A 26,392-nucleotide genomic window follows, 5' to 3' on the forward strand; every position below is an offset into this window, starting at 1 on the left:
AGGTGAAGGTGAGGTGAGGAAGGAGAGGGTATGCCATGTCATCTAAAACCCGACGGTCAGTTAGAGCGTGCCTGACAGATGTCATTGCAATGAATCTGTGTTCTGTCTTTTATTGACACGTGGATTTTTATTTTATAATTACTTTGGAATTTTTTGGGTTGCGCTCTGGGAGGTTACGTCTGAGCCAGTAAAATGAGTTAGTTAATTTAATTTTTTATTTTTAAAAATAAAATAGATAGAACGTAGTGAATGAAGGAAAGGTTTGCAACACGCTACCAGATATATGGATCCACTTGGTCCTAAAATTTTTTTTTTTTAAGAAAATTATAATCCAACCGTTTATTTAATATTTCAGAAGGATATGAATTTATAGAGACTCTTTTTCTTAGCGAATTTACTGTTTGGTTATAGTTGGCAATTGCAAAATAAGATCTGCTGGCAACCCCTTTAACTAACAACCGGTAAATCTTTATATAAAAAAGAAAAAAAAAAAAAAAAAAAAACGGAAAGAAAAGAGTGGATGGAACTTGGAAGGTGGGCCAACGCGGGGGCGCAGGGGGTTCTTGGCACCGCAGCTTTGTTACAGAAACGTAAGCGCTTACGCATCGTAACAATAGCAAACGCTGGTTCCATGAAAACTGCGTTGCGATATGGATGACGGCTAATTGGCTCCCAAGGCCATGGAGATATTATTGGCAAACTGACTCAAGTTGGCAACTTGCTCATCCACTTCGATTTCCACGCCCAATCCACATAAATATGGTTAGGCCCAAAGCCCAAAATTTTATAAGAGAGCTGACAGTGTAGGTGAGTGGACCTAGACCCAAAAAAGATTCCAAGTCCGGCTTAGTTTCAAGTTTGTCGTGGGAAAAGTACATTTGCACCCCTAAATTATATTCTAATTAACATTTTCATCTCTCTATTTTTAAAATGGGTATCCTTAACGTCCCTAACTCCGGAACATTCTGTCCGAAAGTCAACATTCATGGTCAGTTTAACTCGCTTTTTAAACAGGATATGTTCAGTTTTTAAATTGATACCCAACAGTGAGTTTGTAGCAAAAAAAATTAAAGATTTTATAGTAATTTTTTAAAAATATGGAGATGAAAGTATTAATTATAATATAATTTAGTGATCTAAGTATATTTTAATTTAATTTTAATTTTGTCAAGTTTCAGCTTCAACAATAAGTTTAGTAGACTTCCACTATTATAATATTTGAACTTGCAATACGAGAAGCACCCAACGTAGCTGGATTTTTATTCTCCAATCCATTTCATTTATATATATTTAAAAAGAAAGTTTGGAATCTTCATTTTTTTATTATTTTCTTTTGGATAAATGACTGTTTATTTCTTAGAATTTGATGTAAATTAATAAATTTATTTCTTTTTTTTAAGAAAAAATTATACAATTCTTATGTTTGTTTTGTTGAAAATTTTTAGTTTTTTTTGTGAAAATTTAAGTAGAAAAATTCAAACATTTAATGGCTAGCTAGTGTAAACTTTAATTAAAAAAATATAAAAGAAGAGAAATGGTTATTTAAAAAAAAAAAAGAAGGGGGGAGGGGATTTGAGTATGAGTATGGCGGGAAGGGATTGGGTCAAAAAAGTCAAGACGGAAGTGGGCCCCTTTACTTTTCTCATCCTTATAAACAAGATTTTGTCCTAATCTAATAATTATTAGTACTATATATTTCTAGAATTTAATCCAATGGTTTATCAATATTATAAGATATTTGTATAATAAAATCCATAAAATGCCTACTTAACCTTGACTTATTGTTAATAATATATTAATTAATTAAACATGGGTTAATTTTCAACACTCAACTACTTCTTTACCGATCAAAATGGATTGACGGAACGAATTTTGGAGATAAATTTTATTTTCTTTTCTTTTTCTCCTTCAAAAAAAAATATTTATATTACTCATCAAAAATATATTTTCAACCTAGAATTTTAACTCCCTTAGGCATAGCCTACAGATTGAAAATCACTTCTCTTACAGAAAATAATAAATAAATAAATAAATAAAGACACATCAATGAGGTGTGAATAAATATAATTAATTTGTTTTTATTTAGTAATATGGCTATTTTATAGAGTCCAACAACATCAAATCCTGGTCATGAGTCATGCCTACTAAGCTTTTCATTTTAGTGCCACACCCCTACATTAATTAGAAAAGAGAAAAAAAAAATTTTATAAATATATATATATATATATATATATATATATATATATATATATTCATTTAAATTAAAATTTAGACTCTATAACAATGCCATCGTCAGTCACCGAATATAAAATTGACCAGCATTATCATTAAAAAGTCAAAAGTTAATAGTATTATTATTAATTAATTAATCTTGAACATCATAGCGTGTATAAGCAAAACATAATGGAAGGACCCAGTAATCTTCACCGTTAGATTGTCAATCATTTAAAAAGCGAAAACCTGTTGCTTAATAACTACTTAATTGCTGTTTTTAAATAATCTCTCCAATTTCTCAAACCTCATTTCAACTATTTTTCCATTACGAACCAATTTTATTTGTAGGGCCCTCTGCCCACTAACATAATTTCAGGTATACTATTTTAATTAATTTAATCAAATATTTTAAAATTAAAATTTCATTTCACGAGCCAACCAGATGTATATATATAATATATCTAGGTGCTGTCTCAGGAAACTGAACCCTATAAATTTGTGGAGAGACAGAAACTTACAGAGACCGATCACAAACGCTTCATCATGGCGACTAAATTGCTGGCTTTAGCTTGCATACGTAACGAGAATAGTAGCTATGGCGATTTGTCTCCTAAACCACGTTACCCTTCGATGCCAAAATATCCAAAAGGCGTTTCGGAGCAAGAAACTAACGTCCAAGGTTCCGAAGCTAAGGCTGTTTTTTCCGTTATCGGAATGACATGCGCTGCTTGTGCTGGATCCGTCGAGAAAGCAGTCAAACGGCTACCCGGTATACGTGAGGCCGCCGTCGATGTGTTGAATAGTCGGGCTCAAGTTTTATTCTATCCGAGTTTCGTTAACGTAAGTTGGCGATTACGGGTTTTCTTTATCTTCTTAATTATTTTATTATTCTGGTTTGGTTCGTTAGAGAATTGGTTGTATTATGCTCCAAGGAAACGAAAATAATTTGGTGCACTTTTTTATTAAAGATAAATGCTTTATAGTTTTTTCTGTTGATAGTGGAATGGACGTGGAAGTAAATTAAGATGGTCATGGTCCCAGACTATTTGATGTTTGACAAATTTCTGTTGTCTATGTTTCTTTCTGGTTTTCTCTTTAAATGAGAAATTTTAAATTAGCAACTGATTAATGAGCAGATGGTTTTCATGTCAGCACTTGTACAATGCAAGAAGAAATGATCTATTTTTGGGTGGGTTTAAGTTTAAACCGGAAGAATTTGATTCCTTCACTTCTTATTTTTCTTTTAAAATAGTATAAAGTAATATATAATTCTGTTTTGAAAGGCTGTAAAGTATTACAATGATATAAACAAACTTGCTCTTTTTTTCCTTGATTGAGATACATAAACTACCTTTGGCATCACAGTGACGTAGTCCATATCTTGTCTTCAAAGAATAGAAATCGGTTTTTGGTTTGTTTGTGTTTCTTGACTATGCTATTCCATCCTGGGTTTCAGGAATTCTAAGGGTTTGGCATAAAAATCCAATCTTTGGGCCTAGCTGAGCCCGGATATCGCTTGTACTGAACAAACTATCAATTTTAACTTCTTGTGGCTAGGAATACTTTGTTCTATTATGGAAGATGCTTTACTTCTTTAAATTTTCGTAACTTCTTGGATTCTGAGGGGAAGGCAAAGACTGAATCTCAAGTGAGCCATATAATATTTGACCTAGAATTAATCATCTATGAACACATTACTAATGCAGAATGTAATTTCTAAGTTGAACACTATATATATATATATATATATATATAAAATATTACATTCGGTTTCATTAGTCTGCAGTCTTATGCCAAGCTGACCTGTTGAAGTTTTGTACAAATTGTTGGAGGCAGTTTATCAGCGAGAAATAATTCCATTTTTTATTTGCTTAGTTATATTATGTGCAAATGGCTAACTGAAGAAGGGTAACATGTATGTTAATGAACACCAGTGTCAAATGCTGAGTTTCTAGTTCCATCGGCTTTTCTTTTCTCATTTTATGAATTTGATTATTTAACATATGATAGGAAGAAACTATTCGTAAGACTATTGAAGATGATGCAGGATTTGAGGCCACATTGATTCAAGATGAGATCAGTGATAAATCCACTCAGGTATGCCGAATACGCATTAATGGAATGACTTGCACTTCTTGCTCCTCGACAGTTGAGCAAGCTCTGCAAGCAATTCACGGTGTGCAAAAAGCCCAGGTGGCCTTAGCAACTGAAGAAGCAGAAGTTCACTATGATCCAAATATATTGAGCTACAACCAGCTCTTAAAAACCATTGAAGATACAGGATTTGAAGCCATACTTATCAGTACTGGTGAAGACATGGACAAGATACAGCTTAAAGTTGATGGTATAAGGACAGAAAATTCAATGAGAATGATTGAAAATTCTCTTCGAGCACTACCTGGTGTTCAAACCATAAACATAGACCCTGAACTCAACAAAATTTCTCTTTCTTACAAACCAGAAATGACAGGTCCTAGAAATTTTATCAAAGTGATTGAATCAACTGGGACTGGTCGATTCAAGGCGATGATATTTCCTGAAAGTGCAGGACGAAGAGAAAGTCATAGAAAAGAGGAAATTCAGCAATATTACAGATCCTTTCTATGGAGTTTGGTTTTCACAGTTCCTGTATTTTTAATATCCATGGTTTTTATGTATATCCCTGGAACAAAGCATGGATTAGACACCAAAATAGTCAATATGCTGACTATTGGAGCAATTCTGAGGTGGGCTTTATCCACTCCTGTGCAGTTCATTATTGGCAGGCGATTCTATGCAGGGTCCTACAAAGCATTGAAGCATGGTTCTGCTAATATGGATGTGCTGATCGCCTTGGGAACAAATGCTGCCTACTTCTATTCAGTCTATTCTGTGTTAAGAGCTGCTAGCTCTCCAGTTTTTATGGGGACAGATTTCTTTGAAACTAGCTCCATGCTTATATCATTTATTCTTCTTGGCAAGTATCTAGAAGTTTTGGCTAAAGGAAAGACGTCTGAGGCTATTGCTAAGCTTACGGACTTAGCACCTGATACAGCAATATTACTGACTCTAGATGACGAGGGAAATGTGGTTAGTGAAGAAGAAATTGATAGCCGGTTGACACAAAAGAATGATGTGATTAAAATCATTCCTGGTGCAAAAGTAGCTTCAGATGGTTTTGTTATATGGGGTCAGAGCCATGTCAATGAAAGCATGATAACAGGAGAAGCGCGGCCAGTGGCAAAAAGGAAGGGTGACCCTGTGATTGGAGGTACTGTGAATGAGAATGGCGTATTGCATATTAAGGCAACTAGGGTTGGATCAGAGAGTGCTCTTTCACAGATTGTTCGTCTTGTTGAGTCAGCTCAGATGGCTAAAGCTCCCGTACAGAAATTTGCTGATCGTATTTCCAAGTTATTTGTGCCTCTAGTAAGTAAATTATTTCATTAGTTGACTCAAAATTATGTGACAAGTATTAATATATGATAATGGCCTTTGTCAATAGTAAGCTATTCTTTTTGCAGGTCATCATTCTATCATTCTCAACTTGGCTTGCCTGGTTTTTAGCTGCAAAGTTCCATGGCTACCCAGAGTCTTGGATACCAAGTTCCATGGACAGCTTTGAGCTTGCACTCCAATTTGGAATCTCTGTCATGGTCATAGCCTGTCCATGTGCTCTTGGATTAGCCACCCCAACTGCTGTCATGGTTGGTACCGGCGTTGGTGCATCTCAGGGTGTCCTAATCAAAGGTGGTCAAGCATTAGAAAGTGCACACAAGGTTAGTCATAAGTTCATTCTTCCTTGTACAAATTCATTTTGAGAATTTATGTGCATGAGCCTGTAAATACTAAATGTGTAACACCCCAAAAATTTTCGAATCTTGTATGGTATTATAATTAGTGAACAGTGAATTATGGTATTATATTAATTAAGGAAATTAGAGACAATATTTTTATGGAGTAAATTTGAGATGGTGTAATATTAATTAAGGAAATTAGAGGAATTATTTTTAAGGATTAAATTTGAGAATTTTGTAGAGAGAAATAATATTTTGAAGGAAATTAATTGGAGAATAATTTTTAGCCATTGGATGAGATTACCAATGACTTAATCTTAGCCACCCAATTTTGAGAAAATACCAAAACACCCTTAGTTGCTTTATAAAGGTCAACTCTAATAATTGAGCAACACTTCTTCTTCTTCTTCTTCTTCTTCTCCTCCTCCATTTCCAACGCCAACTTTCTCTCTTCTTCTCTTCTTTGTTTTTTCTTCACTTCTACTCACTAAATCCACCAAATTTACACCATTAAACTTGATTTAAATAATTAATCTTAGAGAATTAAGCTTGAGAAATGATTTGTAATTATCAATTGTGTTGGTGTATATATATTTAGAGATAAACATAAGATTTATTAAATGATTTAATATAAAATATTTTAAGATAGTTGGTATGATTAGTTTATTAAGACTTGACTTATGTAATGAATGCAATTAATTGATGAATATTAAATGCTATTGAGGATTTATGTAGTTATGAAGATACAGAAGTGTTGTTGTGTTATGATAATTATTTGGTTCTGATGATTATTTGGAGATGTTGGGAGTTTGGAGTTTAATTGGGAGTGTTTTGTGTTCACATGTTTGGCGACCTCAGTTTTAAAGGGGAAATTTTACAAAATTTCTGTAAGATTTTTCTCAATGTATAAAGAAAAAAAAAAATGATTATAAAAAATTTATTACTCGCTAATCTTGTGAATACTCATTACTTCTAATTCATAATCTAATTTTATGATCTATACGTTAAGTTAAGACGGTGTCTCCGGCAGCGGGTGTTACAAAATGTGCCTCTAATTGGTCTGGTTATTGATCTTGCAGGTGAACTGCATTGTGTTTGACAAGACAGGAACTCTAACAGTGGGAAAGCCAGTTGTTGTTAACACGAAACTCTTCAAAAATATGGTGCTTAGAGATTTTTATGAACTTGTTGCTGCAGCTGAGGTATGATTTTCTCCCCAAAAACTTGCTATTAAATGAACTTGTCATTATAGCCATACCTGGGTAAATCTTAGTATTCTTGCTAGACTTTCAGAAACAGAACTTCTAAAAATCTGTTGATTTTATGATAACTATTGACAGTTTATGATGCATATCCTTATTAGGTAAATAGTGAACATCCTTTAGCCAAAGCCATTGTAGAATACGCCAAGAAATTCAGAGAAGATGAAGAGAACCCAGTCTGGCCAGAGGCACAAGATTTTGTCTCCATCACTGGCCATGGAGTGAAAGCTATTGTTCGTAACAAGGAAATAATAGTAGGAAACAGAAGCTTGATGTTTGACCACAACATTGCCATTCCAGTTGATGCTGAAGAGATGCTAACAGAAACTGAAAGGATGGCTCAAACAGGGATTTTAATTGCAATAGACAGAGAAGTGACTGGAGTTCTAGCCATATCGGATCCTCTAAAACCAGGCGCACGTGAAGTCATTTCAATTCTCAAGTCTATGAAAGTTAGAAGCATTATGGTGACAGGTGACAATTGGGGAACAGCCAGTTCTGTTGCTGGAGAAGTTGGGATCGTAACTGTTATTGCAGAAGCAAAGCCCGAGCAGAAAGCAGAGCAAATAAAGGAACTACAGGTTTATTATCTGCACCTTTTTATTTTTGCTATAGCTAATTAAAACTCACAAATTGAGACAATCTTTTTGAACTATAACCTCTATCATTTGCAGGCTGCAGGTCATATAGTGGCAATGGTGGGTGATGGCATAAATGATTCTCCAGCACTTGTAGCAGCAGATGTTGGAATGGCAATTGGTGCAGGCACAGATATTGCAATAGAAGCAGCTGATATAGTTCTAATGAAAAGCAACTTGGAGGATGTGATCACTGCTATAGACTTGTCAAGGAAGACCTTTTCGCGTATTTGGCTTAACTACATTTGGGCTCTGGGTTATAACCTGCTTGGTATTCCAATAGCTGCTGGAGCACTTTTCCCTGGCACTGGATTCCGTTTGCCTCCCTGGATTGCTGGAGCCGCCATGGCAGCTTCTTCAGTTAGTGTGGTTGTGTGCTCCCTCCTGTTAAAAAATTACAAGAGACCAAAAATGCTTGAAAATCTTGAGATTCGTGGGATTAGGATTGAGTGAATTCATGATCTTGGTTATCAAAACAAGTATTTGTTTATATTTGTCAAGTCATAGGAAAAATCAAGTGTGAAAGCTTGTTGCTTGATGTTTTTTATTTTATTTTTTGTTATATACAAGCTGAAGCTGTTTTATGATCACCTGTATATATAATATATGGCTGTTTTATGATAAGCTGTTAGAAATTTAAAGTTATGTTTATTATGGAATAAACAATAATGTAATCTTTGTTTTGTTGATAATATGGATGTCTAAAATAAATATAATTAACAATATGTTTGGATTTGGGAGGAAAGAAAATAAGGAGGGACAAAAATTGTTCATTATCTTACATTGGTTATGTTCCTCTCTTTTACTTTGTTCTGATAGGCTGATAGCTATAAATTTACAATTGAATGGGAGGAAACATTTTGAAAGGGAAAAACTTTTCCTTTGAAGACGGCAACTTTTCTTGTGTTTCAAACATTGAAAACTTAGCAAATCAGCAGAAAAATTACAATGTTTTGCAGAGATGCATAATTTTTGCTAGTTCATTTTTGATAAATTTTCCTTATGTATGAAAGAATGCAATTTTTTTTTTCAGTGAGGCAAAAAGATTGTAGTAAAAAATTAATATTTGCCCAAATACATCAGTAAAAAGAGAAAGAAATGAATTATAAGCAAAGGATAAACGACATCTCTTTATTTGAGAAGAGGATATCTAAACCAGTCGTTTTACAGAGAATTACATTATTTTTTACATATTAGCTTTGAAATTTCAATGATCTTTGGCTCAGAGTCAGGCCTATACCCATACAGGATAAAGATAAACCCAGAAATGTTTATTCATTTATCAATGAATTGCTATATCTTAGAGTGCAATGTTATTTTCGAGCTTGATTCGGTCTCATTAATAGCTCTCTTTGATCGCTGTTTTTCCAGTTTTGCTTTAACTTTAAAGAGGATTTGGTGCACTTCATTAAAGTGAGGCCTTGTTGCATTTCTTGTATCCTCTATCCATTGTTGAACTTTCCTACGAGGACCGAGTATTCGATTTCTATCCTTCTCGTCCAAAACCTAAATCCAAAAGTAATTCAAATTAACTTTTAAGCAAAGAAACACATTAAGTCGATAAAAATGGTTATGCTGCTTTATAGAACCACCACTGCACAAGATTATAAAAAGAAGGTCAAGGGTTCTCACACATGCAGAGGCGGGGGAAGGTCCAAGCATCGCCAACAGAAACCCACTAATTGAAAAATCTAATTGAAACTCTCACATACGCATGCACACAGAGACTTTGTTCCTTGTTATCCTAGCAATACAAGTGATAACAAAAAAAGAAAAAACACTGGGTTTTTATCTGCGTACCTCCAGTTGCATTATTTCACAGACAAGGCTTAGATCTGCTATGGATGGTTGATTGCTGCCAACCAAAAATCGTCCACTCCCCTTGAGCCAAAAGGATTCTATCTTTGACAGCGATGACAAGAGAACTTCCTCAGCTTTGGCAGCAGCTCGTGGATTCAGGGGTAGGCCAAGTGCAGGCGCCAGTGCAGTATTCACAACATATTTACCTATTGAAGAACTTTCTGGGTTACTAGCATGTTATAAAACCCAAATAAACATTGTAATTATACGTATATAATAGATGTTCAAGATCAAATTAACTATGACGCACGTGCTCCCTCTCGTAAATTCGAGTGATGCCAATCCAACACCGATTGAATCTTAGCTCTCTTGGAAAGATCGGCCGGATACCTTAAAGCGTGATGCAGTAAAAATTGTTAAGAACTGATTTGCAGCATACAAACATGACACAGAAGGCAAAGTACATTTATCCTTTACATAAACTAGAGATCTTTTAATTGGAAGTATGTAAATGACAAAAATACTCAGGAATGGGTCAGACACTGCCTGCACGGAAACAAGCATGCAAGTAAAAGTGATATTGGCTTCGTGTTGAGGTACCAGATTCATCAAATCCGTGGTTTTTAGATATAGAAGCACAGCTGTACCATTGAATTTCTCCATCTTCTTAATTTATGCCCTAAAAGCAAAGTAAAGTTTGACAAATTATGACCTGGAGTAGCAAAAGATAATAGATCAAGAACTTAGCCAGGAGATCTTCATGATCTTAAGGAGCTTTCTGTGCCCTTATTCTACTCATCTTTTGGTACTAACTATATCACATCAGTATCAATAACATTTCATCTTGTTTCCAGCTAAAATACTTCATACAAGTTAAACTATTCATGCCACATAAACACGTAATCAAGAGATTGAATTAACCATAAGCAGCTGTACTTACCAATGGTCAGCAACTCCACGAAATGCACAAGCCAGATAGGTAAGGATTGCGTGGCTGCAAAAAACAATTAAGAAGTTCAATTGCAAAGAGGGGGGAAAAAGTGATTTAAGATTCTCAAAAAAAAGTAACCATAATTTATAATTTACGAAGCACATACAACTAAATAACAAAATAAAAATTGCTAGCATTGCCATTCAATTGGAGTTTCAGAACCTAGAAAGAGAGCGCACGACACCTTTCAAACAGCTTGAATCTTCCGTCAACTATGGCTGGCACTTTTCCCATAGGGTTTATCTCTAAAAATACAAGACAGAAAAAGTAAGAACAAGCTGTTACTGGTTTTTTTGTGTCGGTAAAACTCAACTGCTTTGTAAAATTAGCTAAACCAAAAAAGAAACGAAAAATTAAAACAAGAATAAGGAAGAAAGGAGATACCTTTGAATTCAGGAGATAACTGTTGACGCTTGGATATGTCGATTTTCACCTCCTCAAAGTCTATCCCGTTTACCCTGTATATAAACACCCAAATCAAAAATAATCAAGAAAAACAAAAACCCAGCTTTAAATTTGCAGTAAAAAACCATTAAATTAAATTACTTGCAGAAGATAAGAACTGCCCGTGATGGCTGGGACATTCGATCTGCGTATATCTTCAGCTTCATTTTCTTGCTTCTCTCTCTTTCTAAACTGCGATCTATGTAGAGAGTGTGATGTTTGTTTCTTCAAGACTGTTGTTTACCAGTTTTCGGTTTCGGGCTTTTAAACAGCTTATCTTGTTGGATTGACTACCGGAGTCCAACTTTCACGCTTCTCAGGTGCATTTCCTACAGTTTGTAAGGTTTGAAACTGGGCCAAGTAGAAATGGTGGTAAAGATGTTAGTAGCAGCGACAAGCCCGCATACCAAGACTAATTAATTCCAGTTTTGCCCATGAAAAAATAACCGTACAAGTCTGCTTTCCAGTTAAAATTTTCAGGAAATTGATTTGTGAAACCTATATGAGATGCTAAAGAATATGCTGTTCCTTCTTTGTAATTTATTTGCATTATGATACTGAAGAAGAATTGAAGAAAGTACCCAAATCATTGAAGCAAATAATGAGATTATAATTTCTTAAAATTTGCTTGAATTGGGTTTTCAGGCCTGAAAAGCAAATTAGCACTATAATAAACATAAAGATACCTTCATTCCATAGGCCAGTACCTAAATATCCCGTCACAGAAAACACCAGATATAACATAAACATCTATTTATTCAACAAGGTTCTCATCATTTGGACAATATCAGGAAATATTATCCAAACGTTTTGATACATAGCAAGCAACATTAACACTGCCTGACAAGTCCTTAATCTCTGAAAATGTCGAACAATCTTATTGCAGATTTTTAAATACAAGGCTACAACACTCTTCCTCAAATATTGCATTTGAGATTAAACCTCACTCTTCCCTCCTGCTTACTGCTGCTTGTTCAGCATTGCACCGAATTGAAAAACAGCACCGTGGAGTTCATCAAAATGAGGGTTCGTTGTAGTTTTTGTATCTTCAATCCACTGTTGAACTTTCTTGTATGGGCCCAGTAAACGATTGCGATCATTTTCTTCCAATAGCTGTATCCAACAAACAAGTTTACATATGAATGTCATGTCCACCTCAGGGAACTAACATGTGACTGTGTGTTTGTAATTCCAAAGTTAAAACAAAAAAGAAAGCAAGGAAACAAAAAGTATTACATGAAGTTGCATGATTTCACAGACAAGGCTAAGATCCGCTAACGATGGTTGATCTGCTCCAAGCAAGAATTTCCCACTGTCCTGAAGCCAAATGGACTCTATTGTTGACAGAGCACAAGTCAAAATTTTCTCACCTTCAGCTGCTGCCTGTGGGTTAAGGGGCTGGCCAAATACAGGTGCCAGTTTAGCATTTATCACATAGGTAACTGGAAAGAAAAGGCAAATAAATCAGTATCCCATGGCGCAACTGAACATATATCAACAAGCAAGCTCCTGAGTATTTCAAAAGCAACAGAAATATGAGAAATTGAATTATTAATGGTTCAGCATTATACTAAACAAATTAAGAAATGGAACTTTTTTTAGTTTGCAATACCCAGTACTAAGATGGACAAAAAAAAAAGGATGAACGAACATCTTCAATTTTGATTGTAATTAGGTTATTGTTAAACGCCATGCTCTCTAGGACATGTTAGATAATTGCATGAGATGTCAAGGCAAAGCACAGTCACCATAGGGCAGCCTTAAGGTCTAATCTATTTTATGCCAAGTTAAACCCATCATACAGGTTGTTTTAAACCTATCAAACAGGTTACGAATTCCTCTTCATTGCTACTACAACGTGGTCTTCGAAGCTTGAAGGTTAGTCATATTTTAACATCAAAGAAAGAAGTAACAACGCTCTCGGTCACTACAAAGTATCACAGTTAGCAAGGTGTGTGTGTATGTATATATATATTTATTAGAGAGAGAGAGATAAAAATTAATATTTAATATTTCAGAAGGATATGAATTTTGATTTTTAAAAATTAAAGGCATGTCAGTGGATTCTGAACTTTCAAGTCCAACACTTTAGATATTTAGTTGTATGAAACTAATATAATAAAAATAAAATATAGAGACTCTTTTTCATAGGGAATTTACTGTTTGGTTATAGTTGGCAATTGCAAAATAGGATTTGCTGGCAACCCCTTTAACTAACAACCAGTAAATCTTTATATTAAAAAAAAAAAAAAAAAAAAAAAAAAAGGGAAAGAAAAGAGTGGATGGAAGGTGGGCCAACGCGGGGGCGCAGGGGGTTCTTGGCACCGCAGCTTTGTTACAGAAACGTAAGCGCTTACGCATCGTAACAATAGCAAACGCTGGTTCCATGAAAACTGCGTTGCGATATGGTTGACGGCTAATTGGCTCCCAAGACCGTGGAGTTATTATTGGCAAACTGGCACAAGTTGGCAACTTGCTCATCCACTTAGATTTCCACACCCAATCCACATAAATATGGTTAGGCCCAAAGCCCAAAATTTCATAAGATAACTGGCAGTGTAGGTGAGTGGACCTAGGCCCAAAAAAGATTCCTAGTCCGACTTAGTTTCAAGTTTGTCGTGGGAAAAGTACATTTGCACCCCTAAATTATATTCTAATTAACATTTTCATCTATCTATTTTTAAAATGGGTATCATAACATCCCTAACTTCGGAACATTCTGTCCAAAGTCAACATTCATGGTCAGTTAAACTCAGATTTTTAAACAGGATATGTTCAGTTTTTAAATTGATACCCAATAGTGAGATTGTAGCAAAAAAATTAAAGATATTATAGTAATTTTAAAAAAATAGGAGATAAAAATTTTAATTATGATATAATTTAGTGATCTCAATATATTTTAATCTAATTTTAATTTTGTCAAGTTTCAGCTTCAACAATAAATTTATTGAACTTCAACTATTATAATATTTGAACTTGTAATAGGAGAAGCACCCAACGTAGATGGATTTTTATTGTCCAATCCATTTCATTTATACATATTTAAAAAGAAAGTTCGGAATCTTCATTCTTTCTATTATTTTCTTTTGGATAAATCACGGTTTACGTTTTAGAATTTGATGTTAATTAATAAATCTATTCTTTTTTTTAAAGAATAAATTATACAATTCTTATGTTTGTTTTGTTGAAAATTTTTAGTTTTTTTTTTTGGTGAAAATTTAAGTAGAAACATTCAAACATTTAATGGCTAGCTATGATACGTGATTCTTTCATCTTAGGTAATTAATTTTACTAAAACTTATAATTTACGTATACCCTTTAACTATCTAAATTTTATGAAAGCTTTTACGCTAATTTTATCACATAAAAAAAAATTTAACATCCTACTAATGTGTATGAAAACGTTTCAACTAAAGATTTGGTCGTTTTGTTGGTGCATTTACTAAGTTAATATGTAATTAATTTTTAAGAGAAAAATAGGTATTAATGTGGAATAATAATAATAATAATTATTATTATTATTCTTTAAGTGATTTTCAATCTGTCGGCTATGCAAGGAGTTGAAAGTCTAGGTTGAAAGTCTAGGTCAATTCATTTTGTACGGTAAAGAAATAGTTGAGTGTTGAAAATTAACCCACGTTTAACTAATTAATATATTATTAACAAAAAGTCTAGGTTGATTAGGCATTTGATGGACTTTATTTTACAAATATCTTATCATATTGATAAACTATTGGATTAAATTCTACAAATATATAATACTAATAATTATTAAATTAGGACAAATTTTTGTTTATAAGCACGAGAAAAGTAAAGGGGCCCACTTCCGTCTTGACTTTTTGACCCAATTCCTTCCCGCCATACGCATGCTCAAATATCTTATCTTATCATATTGATTTTTTTTTAATTAGATGTTTGATTAATTTGTGATATTCGTATAGAAATTAAATAAATAAAGACATATCAATGATGTGTGATTAAATTAATTTATTTTAATTTAGTAATATGGCTATTTTATAGAGTCCAACAACGTCAAATCCTGGTCATGAATCATGCCGCACCCCTATATTAATTAGAAAAGAATATATATATATATATATATATATATATATATATATATATATATATATATATATATATATATATATATATATATATATATATTCTCGAATAAGTAGCTCATAAGATATGAGAATTAATTAATCTATTTCATTATATTCATTTAAATTAAAATTTAGATTCTAGAACAATGCTATCTTCGTCACCGAACGTAAAATTTACCAGCATTATCATTAAAAAGTCAAAAGTTAATAGTATTATTATTAATTAATTGACAGCGTGAACATCATCGCGTGTATAAGCAAATGGAAGGAGCCAGTAATCACCGTTAGATTGTCAATCATTTAAAAAGCAAAAACCTGTTGCTTAATAACTACTTAATTGCTATATTTAAATAATCCCTCCATTTTCTCAAACCTAATTTCAGCTATTTTTCCATTACGAACCAATTTTATTTGTAGGGTCCTCTGCCCACTAACAAAATTCCACTTCAAAAGGTATAGTATTTTAATTAATTTAATCAAATTTTATAAAATTAAAATTTCATTTTCACGAGCTAACCAGTCTGTAAGTTTCTGTCTCTCCACAAATTTATAGGGTTCAGTTTCCTGAGACAGCATATATATATATATATATATATATATATATATATATATATATGCTGTCTCAGGAAACTGAACCCTATAAATTTGTGGAGAGACAGAAACTTACAGAGACCGAACACAAACACTTCATCGTAGCGACAAAATTGCTGGCTTTAGCTTGCATGCGTAACGAGAATAGTAGCTATGGCGATTTGTCTCCTAAACCACGTTACCCTTCCATGCCAAAATATCCAAAAGGCGTTTCGGAGCAAGAAACTAACGTCCAGGGTTCCGAAGCTAAGGCGGTTTTTTCCGTTATCGGAATGACATGCGCTGCTTGCGCTGGATCCGTCGAGAAAGCAGTCAAACGGCTACCCGGTATACGTGAGGCCGCCGTCGATGTGTTGAATAGTCGGGCTCAAGTCTTATTCTATCCGAGTTTCGTTAACGTAAGTTGTCGATTACGGGTTTTCTTTATCTTCTTAATTATTTTATTATTCTTGTTTGGTTCGTTAGAGAATTGATTGTATTATGCTTCAAGGAAAAGAAAATAATTTGGTGCACTTTTTTTATTAAAAATAAATGCTTTATAGTTTTTTCTGTTGATAGTGGAATGGACGTGGAAGTAAATTTCGGTTGTCTATGTTTCTTTCTGCTTTTCTCTTTAAATGAGAAATTTTAAATTAGCAACTAATTAATGAGCAGATGGTTTTCATGGCAGCACTTGTCCAATGCAAGAAGAAGTGATCCATTTTTGGGTGGGTTAAAGTTTAAACCGGAAGAATTTGATTCCTTCACTTCTTATTTTTCTTTTAAAATAGTATAAAGTAGTATATAATTCTGTTTTGAAAGGCTGTAAAGTCTTGCAATGATATAAACAAACTTGCTCTTTTTTTCCTTGATTGAGATACATAAGCTGCCCATGGTATCACAGTGACATAGTCCATATCTTGTCTTCAAAGTTTCTTGACTATGCTATTCCATCCTGGGCTTCAGGAATTCTAAGGGTTCGGCATAAAAATCCAATCTTTGGGCCTAGCTGAGCCCAGATATTGCTTGTTCTGAGCAAACTATCAATTTTAACTTCTTGTGAGTTGGAATACTTTGTTCTATTATGGAAGATGCTCAACTTCTTTAAATTTTCGCAACTTCCTGGATTCTGAGGGGAAGGCAAAGACTGAATCTCAAGTAAGCCATATATTATTTGACCTAGAATTAATTAATCATCTATGAACACATTACGAATGCAGAAAGTAATTTCTAAGTTGAACACTATAGATATATATATATATATATATATATATGTGTGTGTGACATTTGGTTTCATTAGTCTGCAGTCCTATGCCAAGCTGACCTGTTGAAGTTTTTTGTACAAATTGTTGGAGGCAGTATATCAGCGAGAAATAATTCCATTTTTTATTTGCTTATTTATATTATGTGCAAATGGCTAACTGAAGAAGGATAACATGTATGTTTATGAACACAAGTGTCAAATGCTGAGTTTCTAGTTCCACCGGCTTTTCTTTTCTCATTTTATGAATTTGATTATTTAACATATGATAGGAAGAAACTATTCGTAAGACTATTGAAGAAGATGCAGGATTTGAGGCCACATTGATTCAAGATGAGAGCAGTGATAAATCCACTCAGGTATGCCGAATACGCATTAATGGAATGACTTGCACTTCTTGCTCCTCGACAGTTGAGCAAGCTCTGCAAGCAATTCACGGTGTGCAAAAAGCCCAGATGGCCTTAGCAACTGAAGAAGCAGAAGTTCACTATGATCCAAATATATTGAGCTACAACCAGCTCTTACAAGCCATTGAAGATACAGGATTTGAAGCCATACTTATCAGTACTGGTGAAGACATGGACAAGATACAGCTTAAAGTTGATGGTATAAGGACAGAAGATTCAATGAGAATGATTGAAAATTCTCTTCGAGCACTACCTGGTGTTCAAACCATAAACATAGACCCCGAACTCAGCAAATTTTCTCTTTCGTACAAACCAGAAATGACAGGTCCGAGAAATTTTATCAAAGTGATCGAATCAACTGGGACTGGTCGATTCAAGGCGATGATATTTCCTGAAAGTGCAGGACGAGGAGAAAGTCATAGAAAAGAGGAAATTCAGCAATATTACAGATCCTTTCTATGGAGTTTGGTTTTCACAGTCCCTGTATTTTTAATATCCATGGTTTTTATGTATATCCCTGGAACAAGGCATGGATTAGACACCAAAATAGTCAATATGCTGACTATTGGAGCAATTCTGAGGTGGGCTTTATCAACTCCTGTGCAGTTCATTATTGGCAGGCGATTCTATACAGGTTCCTACAAAGCATTGAAGCATGGTTCTGCTAATATGGATGTGCTGATCGCGTTGGGAACAAATGCTGCCTACTTCTATTCAGTCTATTCCGTGTTGAGAGCTGCTAGCTCCCCAGTTTTTATGGGGACAGATTTCTTTGAAACTAGCTCCGTGCTTATATCATTTATTCTTCTTGGCAAGTATCTAGAAGTTTTGGCTAAAGGAAAGACGTCTGAGGCTATTGCTAAGCTTATGGACTTAGCACCTGATACAGCAATATTACTGACTCTAGATGACGACGGAAATGTGGTTAGTGAAGAAGAAATTGATAGCCGGTTGACACAAAAGAATGATGTGATTAAAATCATTCCTGGTGCAAAAGTAGCTTCAGATGGTTTTGTTATAAGGGGTCAGAGCCATGTCAATGAAAGCATGATCACAGGAGAAGCGCGGCCAGTGGCAAAAAGGAAGGGTGACCCTGTGATTGGAGGTACTGTGAATGAGAATGGCGTATTGCATATTAAGGCAACTAGGGTTGGATCAGAGAGTGCTCTTTCACAGATTGTTCGTCTTGTTGAGTCAGCTCAGATGGCTAAAGCTCCTGTACAGAAATTTGCTGATCGTATTTCCAAGTTCTTTGTGCCTCTAGTAAGTAAATTATTTCATTAGTTGACTCAAAATTATGTGACAAGTATTAATATAAGGGTGGCCACGGTTCCGGAACCGGCGGTTCCGGTTCTAAAAAAACTGGAACCAGAATCGAACCGAAAAATTCCGGTTCAGGTTCTAGTTTGGAACCAAACGGTTCCGGTTCCGGTACGGTGACAAAACCGACGGTTCCGATCGGTTTTCTGGCGAATCGCATAATTTTAAATTTTAAATTTTGAAGACCGATTTTCAAAATTTAATAAATTTGTGAAAGTTATTTGTAAAAAAAATACACCTAAAAAATTAAAAAAGACTTCAATTAAATTTATTTTTTTAAAGACTTGAACATAATTATTTTTTTTTAAAAAAATTCTTCAACTGAATTTATTTTTTGTTTAAAAAAGTTTGAACATAATTTTTTTAAAAAAAAGGGCTTGAACTTAATTTTTTTTAAAAAAAAAAATTAAGTTGCCTATGTATCCTCTTGGAGTTTAGAGGAATAAAAGCCCACGTAGTTCTTACTTACCTTATACTAATTTCACCCATTTTACCTTAATCGATATTTGCACCACCGGTTGATGTTCTCGTTGAGGACCAATCGTATAAATCATATAAATCTTCATTTTCTTTTAGATTTTCTTGTGTTCTTAGTTCGGCCTTGCTCCAATCATCCACGCATAATTATGCTTCTAATGAATCGTGTGTCATACGAGATCGTGTTTCATCAAGTATGTTTCCTTTTTGACTAAAAGCGTTGACTAAAAGCGTGTTTCATCAAGTATGCTTCTAATGAATCGGAGCTGCTAAAACTTGTTTTGCAATTAAAGAAAGTATTGAAAAATTATTGGCGTGACGACTCCACCAATTTAAAAGTAGAAAACCAGTATCTGAATAATCATTACCAAACTCAAAAGAAGTGGTTAGATAATTATCAAATTCAGAAAAAGAACTGGATTCCCTTAGTCTTTTTTGTCTTTGTAGTAAAACTTGTTGAGCAACACCAACACCATTTATCCTTTATGTTAGAAATTGTTGAATATTAGATTGAGAAGAATTAGAAGTAGATGAACTAGAAAATTGAACAAATTCATTATATAATTGCATAATATTTTGTTTAACTTCATGCAATACTATATTTATATTAACATTATCTTCTATATCAAGATTTAATACTTCATAATAAATAGTCAAATATTCACATAAAACATCAATTTTACATCTAGGATCAAATACAATAGCAACAAGATAAAAGGGTGGTATATTTTTAAAATAAGATAACCATTTTTTTTCATTGAAAAAATACAATCTTTTAATATACAATCATTTTCAAATTCTTAGAGTGCACTAACAATATTAATACACATAGGTAAAAATAAATGAGATGTAGGATAATTGTCACGACCCGAATCCATGGGCCGGACCGGCACTAGTGCCCAGGTAAGCTTAAGGCCCCCGAGGCCCGTAGTAAGCCTGAAACACTAAAAATTTACTATCTCAATATAATTTTTTAACATTCAGCCCATACTGATTGGAAAATAAACCGCAAGATTCTATTAAACCTCGGCCCAAATTTAAAACATCTTAAACATTTACAAATTACCCTGCTTACAATACAATATTTATAATATATGCTCACAGAATGATTTCATCTATAATAATATACGATTAAAAATATACAAATCCTATAACTGCGGAGTTCACTAACTCTTTGGTATACATAGCTTTTTATACACATAATTACATAGTGAAATAATTATGGGATTAGGAAAATTTCTCTATTGCCCTGCGCCGAAGAAACATAGCCTAAATCGGATTAAAGAAAAACTTACTTCCTGAAAAAAAAAATCAAGCAAGACTTGTGAGTTTTCTAAGCAGAAATAATTATCACACAACACATGCAGTCACACAAATGTGTAAATATATCGATCTAGTCATCCGACTAGCTATATGCTCACGCAGCCGGTCACACAAATGGCAAATCACCAGCACTCACAATCATTAACATCTTCATATAATCACATCACGTGGAAATTAGTCAGTGGAGTCACCGAACCCCCGATGAGCCGTCCTCCCACATGGCTCATCCTCTCACATGTGCACCAGGGAGCCGATCCCCCATACTGGCCGACCGGTCTAATCCTCACTTGACCAGCCCTCTCATTGTTTTTCTATCCTCTCTTTTCTTTTTCATACCAACAGGAGGCAACCCGGTGGTCTCCATCCAATCTAGATCATCAAGCGCTCACAACAGGAGGCCACCCTGCGGGCTGCGATCAAATCTAGACTGTCCGGTGCGCAACGACGAGAAGCCAATTTGTGGTTAACGGTAACGGTAACGGTAACGGTAGGTGCACACGGAGGCGCCGATCTCCCATTTACCCGGCTAACGGTAATGGATCCATATAACGGTAACGGTCTCACAAACCCATGGTGACCCACTTCATCCCAACTCCACACAAACAAAGCATAGCATTATCACAACACAGTTAATCAAACATTGCAATTAAATGCAGACATATTGATCAACTACATATCGAAATGTAATGCACGATTAGACATTCATACTCAAATGCAAACAAACAAATAAATAAATAAATAAATAATATTGACAATAAACAACAATGATGAAATAAATAAATAATTGAATAATTAAATGAACAATCATGATAATAGTAAAATAATCATAACAAGTTATAGAATTAATCTAAATAAACTATTAATTATATTGTTAATTAAAACAAGTCTAAGTTCTATAGAAATTTCGGCAGCACCTCCCCTAAAAATTGGACTATCTACCTGCTCAAATATCACAATATTATATATATTTATCAACTAATGCACACAGCCCATCCGTCGGGCGATCAGACAGTTAAATTTCCCTTCCTCCATCTAAATAATATTGTCAACATTCAATTATTAATTCACAACTTATAATAACCTCCAAACATGTTCCAATAATATTATTGAACATTCATTGCTTTACGTAAATATAATCAGCTTTTTTTTTAGCTAATTGACAAATAAATGAAATCGTTTATACATATACATATAAACAGAAGTTAATTAGCTTCTAACTATTATAAAACTCCTTATTAAACCTTTATTTCATCATCCTTGCTTAAGGTATAAACAACATCTTTAAACATTTACTAAAATTCTAAACTAGCTACTAAGAACCAATGCTTCAATTAAATTACAATTTCATAAATACTTCTACTAGGTAACCCAACTCACAACTTGAACATATAACTAAAGCTTCCTAAATTTCCTTCATCTTGCCACGAAAATACAATTTCTAGATTATAGTAAATTATGTTTACCATCGATCGTTACCTAACAAGATTGAAGCTATTGAGCATTAACCAATGGTATACATCACAAAAATATTAACAATATATCCATTCCTTCGTTAGTTCATATAAAAATGGTAACGATTACCTGCAATAGCTACTCCCTACCAAATGCAATAGGTTCTCCATAACTTAGACTTATATATATGCACACAAATTTCACTCATTTCCCATCAAAACTTAGATTCTTAACATCCTATAATCCATATCAACATTAATTCATAAATTTTTCTTTAATTCCATAAACCATAATTTCCTAACAATTTATTTATTACTAGAATTAAATTCGTGAATTAACCAAGTAATTTGAATTAATCAACACTTACATTATAACTCAATTAACTACTCACAATTACTAAATTAAATTAACTAAATTAATTAACTACAAATAATAAAATTAATTTAATTAACTAATATTACTAAAATTAAATTATACCCAATATATATTATTACCGGAATTTTGATTAACCGGAAATGAAGGCTGGTGGCCGGAGGTTGACTGGCAGTGGCGGAGGGAGGCGGAGGCAGCGCGAAGGAGCTGGACAGGCTCATTTCTGGTGGTCGGAGGCACGTTGGAGCGATGGCTGGGCAGTGGCGATGGCGCGACGAGCTGGATGCGGCGCGATGCTTGCGCGATCGAAGGCAGAGGGAGGCCGGGTCTGCTCGTGCCGCGCGATCTGATCCAGGGAGCTGGTGGAGTCGCTGCGACGTGGAGCGGCTGGATGTGGCGCGCGGAGGAGTCCGATTGAGCTGGAGGTGTCGCGCGGCGCTGCTACAGCTCTGTCTCGCCAAGGACGCAGATGCAGTGAAGGGAAAAGGAAAGAAAGAATGGAAGAAGAAGAAGAAAAAGAAAGGAGAAGAAGAAGAAGAAGAAGAAGAAGAAGAGAGGAGAGGATGGCGGTGGCACTGGTGGTGCTACGCGGTGGTCGAAGGCGTAGGAAAAATATGGGTGAGGAAAGTGAGGCATACGCTGGAAATAGAGGAAGAAGAGAATTCTAGATGGTCTGGGTCAAACCGGTTCGATTTGATTCGGTTCGGCCCAAATCTTTGATTGTCAACTGGTTTACGGCTTTTTCAATCGGTTTTCGGTTTGGTTTCTCACAGTGTTCGCACTAAAATACTAATATAAATTTCTAGGCTGTCGGTTCATTAAATTTAATTGGAAAATGTTTTGAAAATAAAAATTCGGGTTGTTTCAATAATAAACCCAAGTAAATTTATAGGTAGCATCATTAAAAATTTTTAAAATATCTAAAATTTTTGCACAAATATCCCAATTTTGTGGATATAAATTAATATCTTCAATATTATTAGTAACAAAAAAGCATAGTAATTCTTTATAAGAAAAAGACTCTTTTAGTAATTCATATGTTGAATTCCAACGAGTTGGGACATCACTTGGAAAACGTTTTAGTCTTTTATTATTTTCTTTACAAAATTTAGCCTAACTTTTCATTACTTGGGAATGTCCCCATAAATATAAAATAGCTTTTTTAATTGGAGAAATAAAAGATTCAAGAATTTTTAAACCATCTTGTACACATAAATTTAAAACATGGCATGCACATCTTATATGAAAAAATTTTCCACCAATATTTGGTTCACAAATATTTTTAAGTTCAATAATTGATTTAGTATTAGCAGAAGCATTATCAAATGAAATTGAAAAAATTTTTTTTGTCAACTTATATTCATCTAAAATTGAAACAATTATTCTATAAATATTATTTGTAATATGTTTATCTTCAAAAACACGAAATACAACAATTCTTTTTTGAATTTTCCAATCATCATCAATCCAATGACATGTAATGCTCATATAATTAAGAATGCATTTGTAAATAATCACTCCAAATATCACAACAAATTGAAACACGAATTTTCATTTGAGAAAATAAAACAATTCTCAAATGAATTCTTTTTGAAGTATGTTTATCTTCAAAAACACGAAATACAACAATTCTTTTTTGAATTTTTCAATCATCATCAATCCAATGACATGTAATGCTCATATAATTAAGAATGCATTTGCCAATGATCACTCCAAATATCACATCAAATTGAAACACGAATTTTCATTTGAGAAAATAAAAGCTCTAACTCTTTTTTTTTTCCTTTATTATATAAAGAAATAATAGTTCGTTTAACAGTATTTCTTGACACTCTTTTAGCAAAAGGATTTAAAGCTTTTTGACAATAATTATTAAAACCTACTTTTTCACCAAAACTAAAAGCTAAATGTTCCATAAAAATCATTTTTGCTAATTTTTCTTTTTGTATTTTTTCAGAATATTGAAATAAAGAAAGGTTAGAAGATGCGTACCCGGAAATTTGTGTTTGAGACCGATCAACTCCTATTTTTGATGGATGTTTTGTCTCCAAATGCTTCCAAAATGATCCATAGCCGCCCGCTTGTTTAAATTTATAAGATTTTCCATAATAATTGCAAATTACATCGTACATTTTCTCATCTTTGAATTTTTTCGTAAAATGAATGGCGAATATGTCGGAACTTTGTCTTGCTCTTCCAACAATTTGTGCTCGTTGCTCTTGCTTTTGCTCTTCCTCTTCTTGTAATTGCTCTTTAAATTTAGATTCTTGAGTTGAAATTTCTAAATTTTCATTTGGATATCCCTCAAAATTAAATTGGTTGGGAGTGAAATTATAGATGTCGTTTGTAGGAATAGATGAATATTGTGTTTCTCTAATCTTTCCCTTGCCCTTACCCGAATTTGAGTTTCCTCCACTTGCCATTATATGATAATAAGATATGATTTGAAAAATTGAATAAAAAAAATTAGAGAGAATAATAACTTAATAAGAGAGATTAGAGTAGAGAAGAATAATATAGAGTAGAGTGTAGTAGAGTGAAGTATATTGTAGAGAGAGTAGAGATTTTTTTGTGATAAATTTGTAAATGAAATGAGGTATTTATAATAAATCCAAAAAATTATTTTTCCAAAAATACCGTTGAAACTAGCCGTTTATGGCTGTTGGGAGGGGTAATTAAGAGATTTCATTACAAAATTAAAAAAAAAAAAACACAACTGACAGTTTATAACGGCTAGAACTGGCGGTTCGAACCGGCCGGAGAACCGGCGGTTCCAATCCGGTTCCGACCGGTTTTGTGGAACTGCCGGTTTCGGTTCCAGAAATTTAGAATCGGAACCGAACTGAAAATCTCCGATTCGGACCGGTTCCGGTTACAGTTCGGGACCGGTTCGATCCGACGGTTCCGGTTCCCGAAACCGTAATATGGCCACCCTTATATTAATATATGATAATGGCCTTTGTCAATAGTAAGCTATTCTTTTTGCAGGTCATCATTCTATCATTCTCAACTTGGCTTGCCTGGTTTTTAGCTGCAAAGTTCCATGGCTACCCAGAATCTTGGATACCGAGTTCCATGGACAGCTTTGAGCTTGCACTCCAATTTGGAATCTCTGTCATGGTCATAGCCTGTCCATGTGCTCTTGGATTAGCCACCCCAACTGCTGTCATGGTTGGTACCGGCGTTGGTGCATCTCAGGGTGTCCTAATCAAAGGTGGTCAAGCATTAGAAAGTGCACACAAGGTTAGCCATAAGTTCATTCTTCCTGTACAAATTCATTTTGAGAATTTATGTGCATGAGCCTGTCAATACTAAATGTGCCTCTAATTGGTCTGGTTATTGATCTTGCAGGTGAACTGCATTGTGTTTGACAAGACAGGAACTCTAACAGTGGGAAAGCCAGTTGTTGTTAACACGAAACTCTTCAAAAATATGGTGCTTAGAGATTTTTATGAACTTGTTGCTGCAGCTGAGGTATGATTTTCTCCCCAAAAACTTGCTATTAAATGAACTTGTCATTATAGCCATACCTGAGTAAATCTTAGTATTCTTGCTAGACTTTGAGAAACAGAACTTCTAAAAATCTGTTGATTTTATGATGACTATTGACAGTTTATGCTACATATCCTTATTAGGTAAATAGTGGACATCCTTTAGCCAAAGCCATTGTAGAATACGCCAAGAAATTCAGAGAAAATGAAGAGAACCCAGTCTGGCCAGAGGCACAAGATTTTGTCTCTATCACTGGCCATGGAGTGAAAGTTATTGTTCGTGACAAGGAAATAATAGTAGGAAACAGAAGCTTGATGTTTGACCACAACATTGCCATTCCAGTTGATGCTGAAGAAATGCTAACAGAAACTGAAGGGATGGCTCAAACAGGGATTTTAATTGCAATAGATAGAGAAGTGACTGGAGTTCTAGCCATATCGGATCCTCTAAAACCAGGAGCACGTGAAGTCATTTCAATTCTCAAGTCTAT

General features: G+C 34.2%; 2 protein-coding genes and 1 non-coding gene across 4 annotated transcripts in view; 2 read left to right on the forward strand and 1 right to left on the reverse strand.

Moving 5' to 3' along the window:
- Positions 1-2,563: 2,563 nt before the first annotated feature.
- LOC105645826 (putative copper-transporting ATPase HMA5) lies at positions 2,564-8,690 on the forward strand. 2 transcript variants are annotated; one of them, XM_089720831.1, is made up of 6 exons: positions 2,564-3,054; positions 4,225-5,622; positions 5,718-5,972; positions 7,070-7,192; positions 7,354-7,833; positions 7,927-8,690. In XM_089720831.1, exons 1-6 carry the CDS (start codon positions 2,758-2,760, stop codon positions 8,341-8,343), a joined length of 2,970 nt encoding a protein of 989 aa, XP_089576957.1. In that variant the 5' UTR covers positions 2,564-2,757; the 3' UTR covers positions 8,344-8,690. The 2 variants fall into 2 exon arrangements, with proteins under 2 accessions (XP_089576957.1, XP_089576958.1); XM_089720832.1 differs by having other exon boundaries at positions 2,918-3,054; positions 4,262-5,622.
- Positions 8,691-8,993: 303 nt separating this feature from the next.
- On the reverse strand, positions 8,994-11,477 carry LOC105645828 (glutathione S-transferase T1). The gene is made up of 7 exons (XR_005177705.2): positions 11,228-11,477; positions 11,066-11,139; positions 10,866-10,926; positions 10,631-10,684; positions 10,001-10,080; positions 9,691-9,896; positions 8,994-9,396 (listed from the first exon to the last, which is right to left on the reverse strand). It is a non-coding gene; the product is annotated as a glutathione S-transferase T1 (transcript).
- A 4,381-nt stretch (positions 11,478-15,858) lies between these two features.
- The window catches only part of LOC105645827 (putative copper-transporting ATPase HMA5), a 13,695-nt gene continuing 3,161 nt past the window's right edge, over positions 15,859-26,392 (forward strand). Inside the window, exons 1-4 of the mRNA XM_089720318.1 lie at positions 15,859-16,217; positions 17,332-18,729; positions 25,399-25,653; positions 25,762-25,884. Coding sequence (XP_089576444.1) covers positions 15,951-16,217; positions 17,332-18,729; positions 25,399-25,653; positions 25,762-25,884 — 2,043 coding nt within the window. The 5' untranslated portion in view covers positions 15,859-15,950. The remainder of the gene's footprint in view (positions 16,218-17,331; positions 18,730-25,398; positions 25,654-25,761; positions 25,885-26,392) is intronic.

This window comes from Jatropha curcas, chromosome 4 (assembly GCF_041381405.1).
Source record: "Jatropha curcas cultivar XTBG-Jc1 chromosome 4, XTBG_Jcur_1.0, whole genome shotgun sequence".
Taxonomy (NCBI): Eukaryota; Viridiplantae; Streptophyta; class Magnoliopsida; order Malpighiales; family Euphorbiaceae; genus Jatropha; species Jatropha curcas.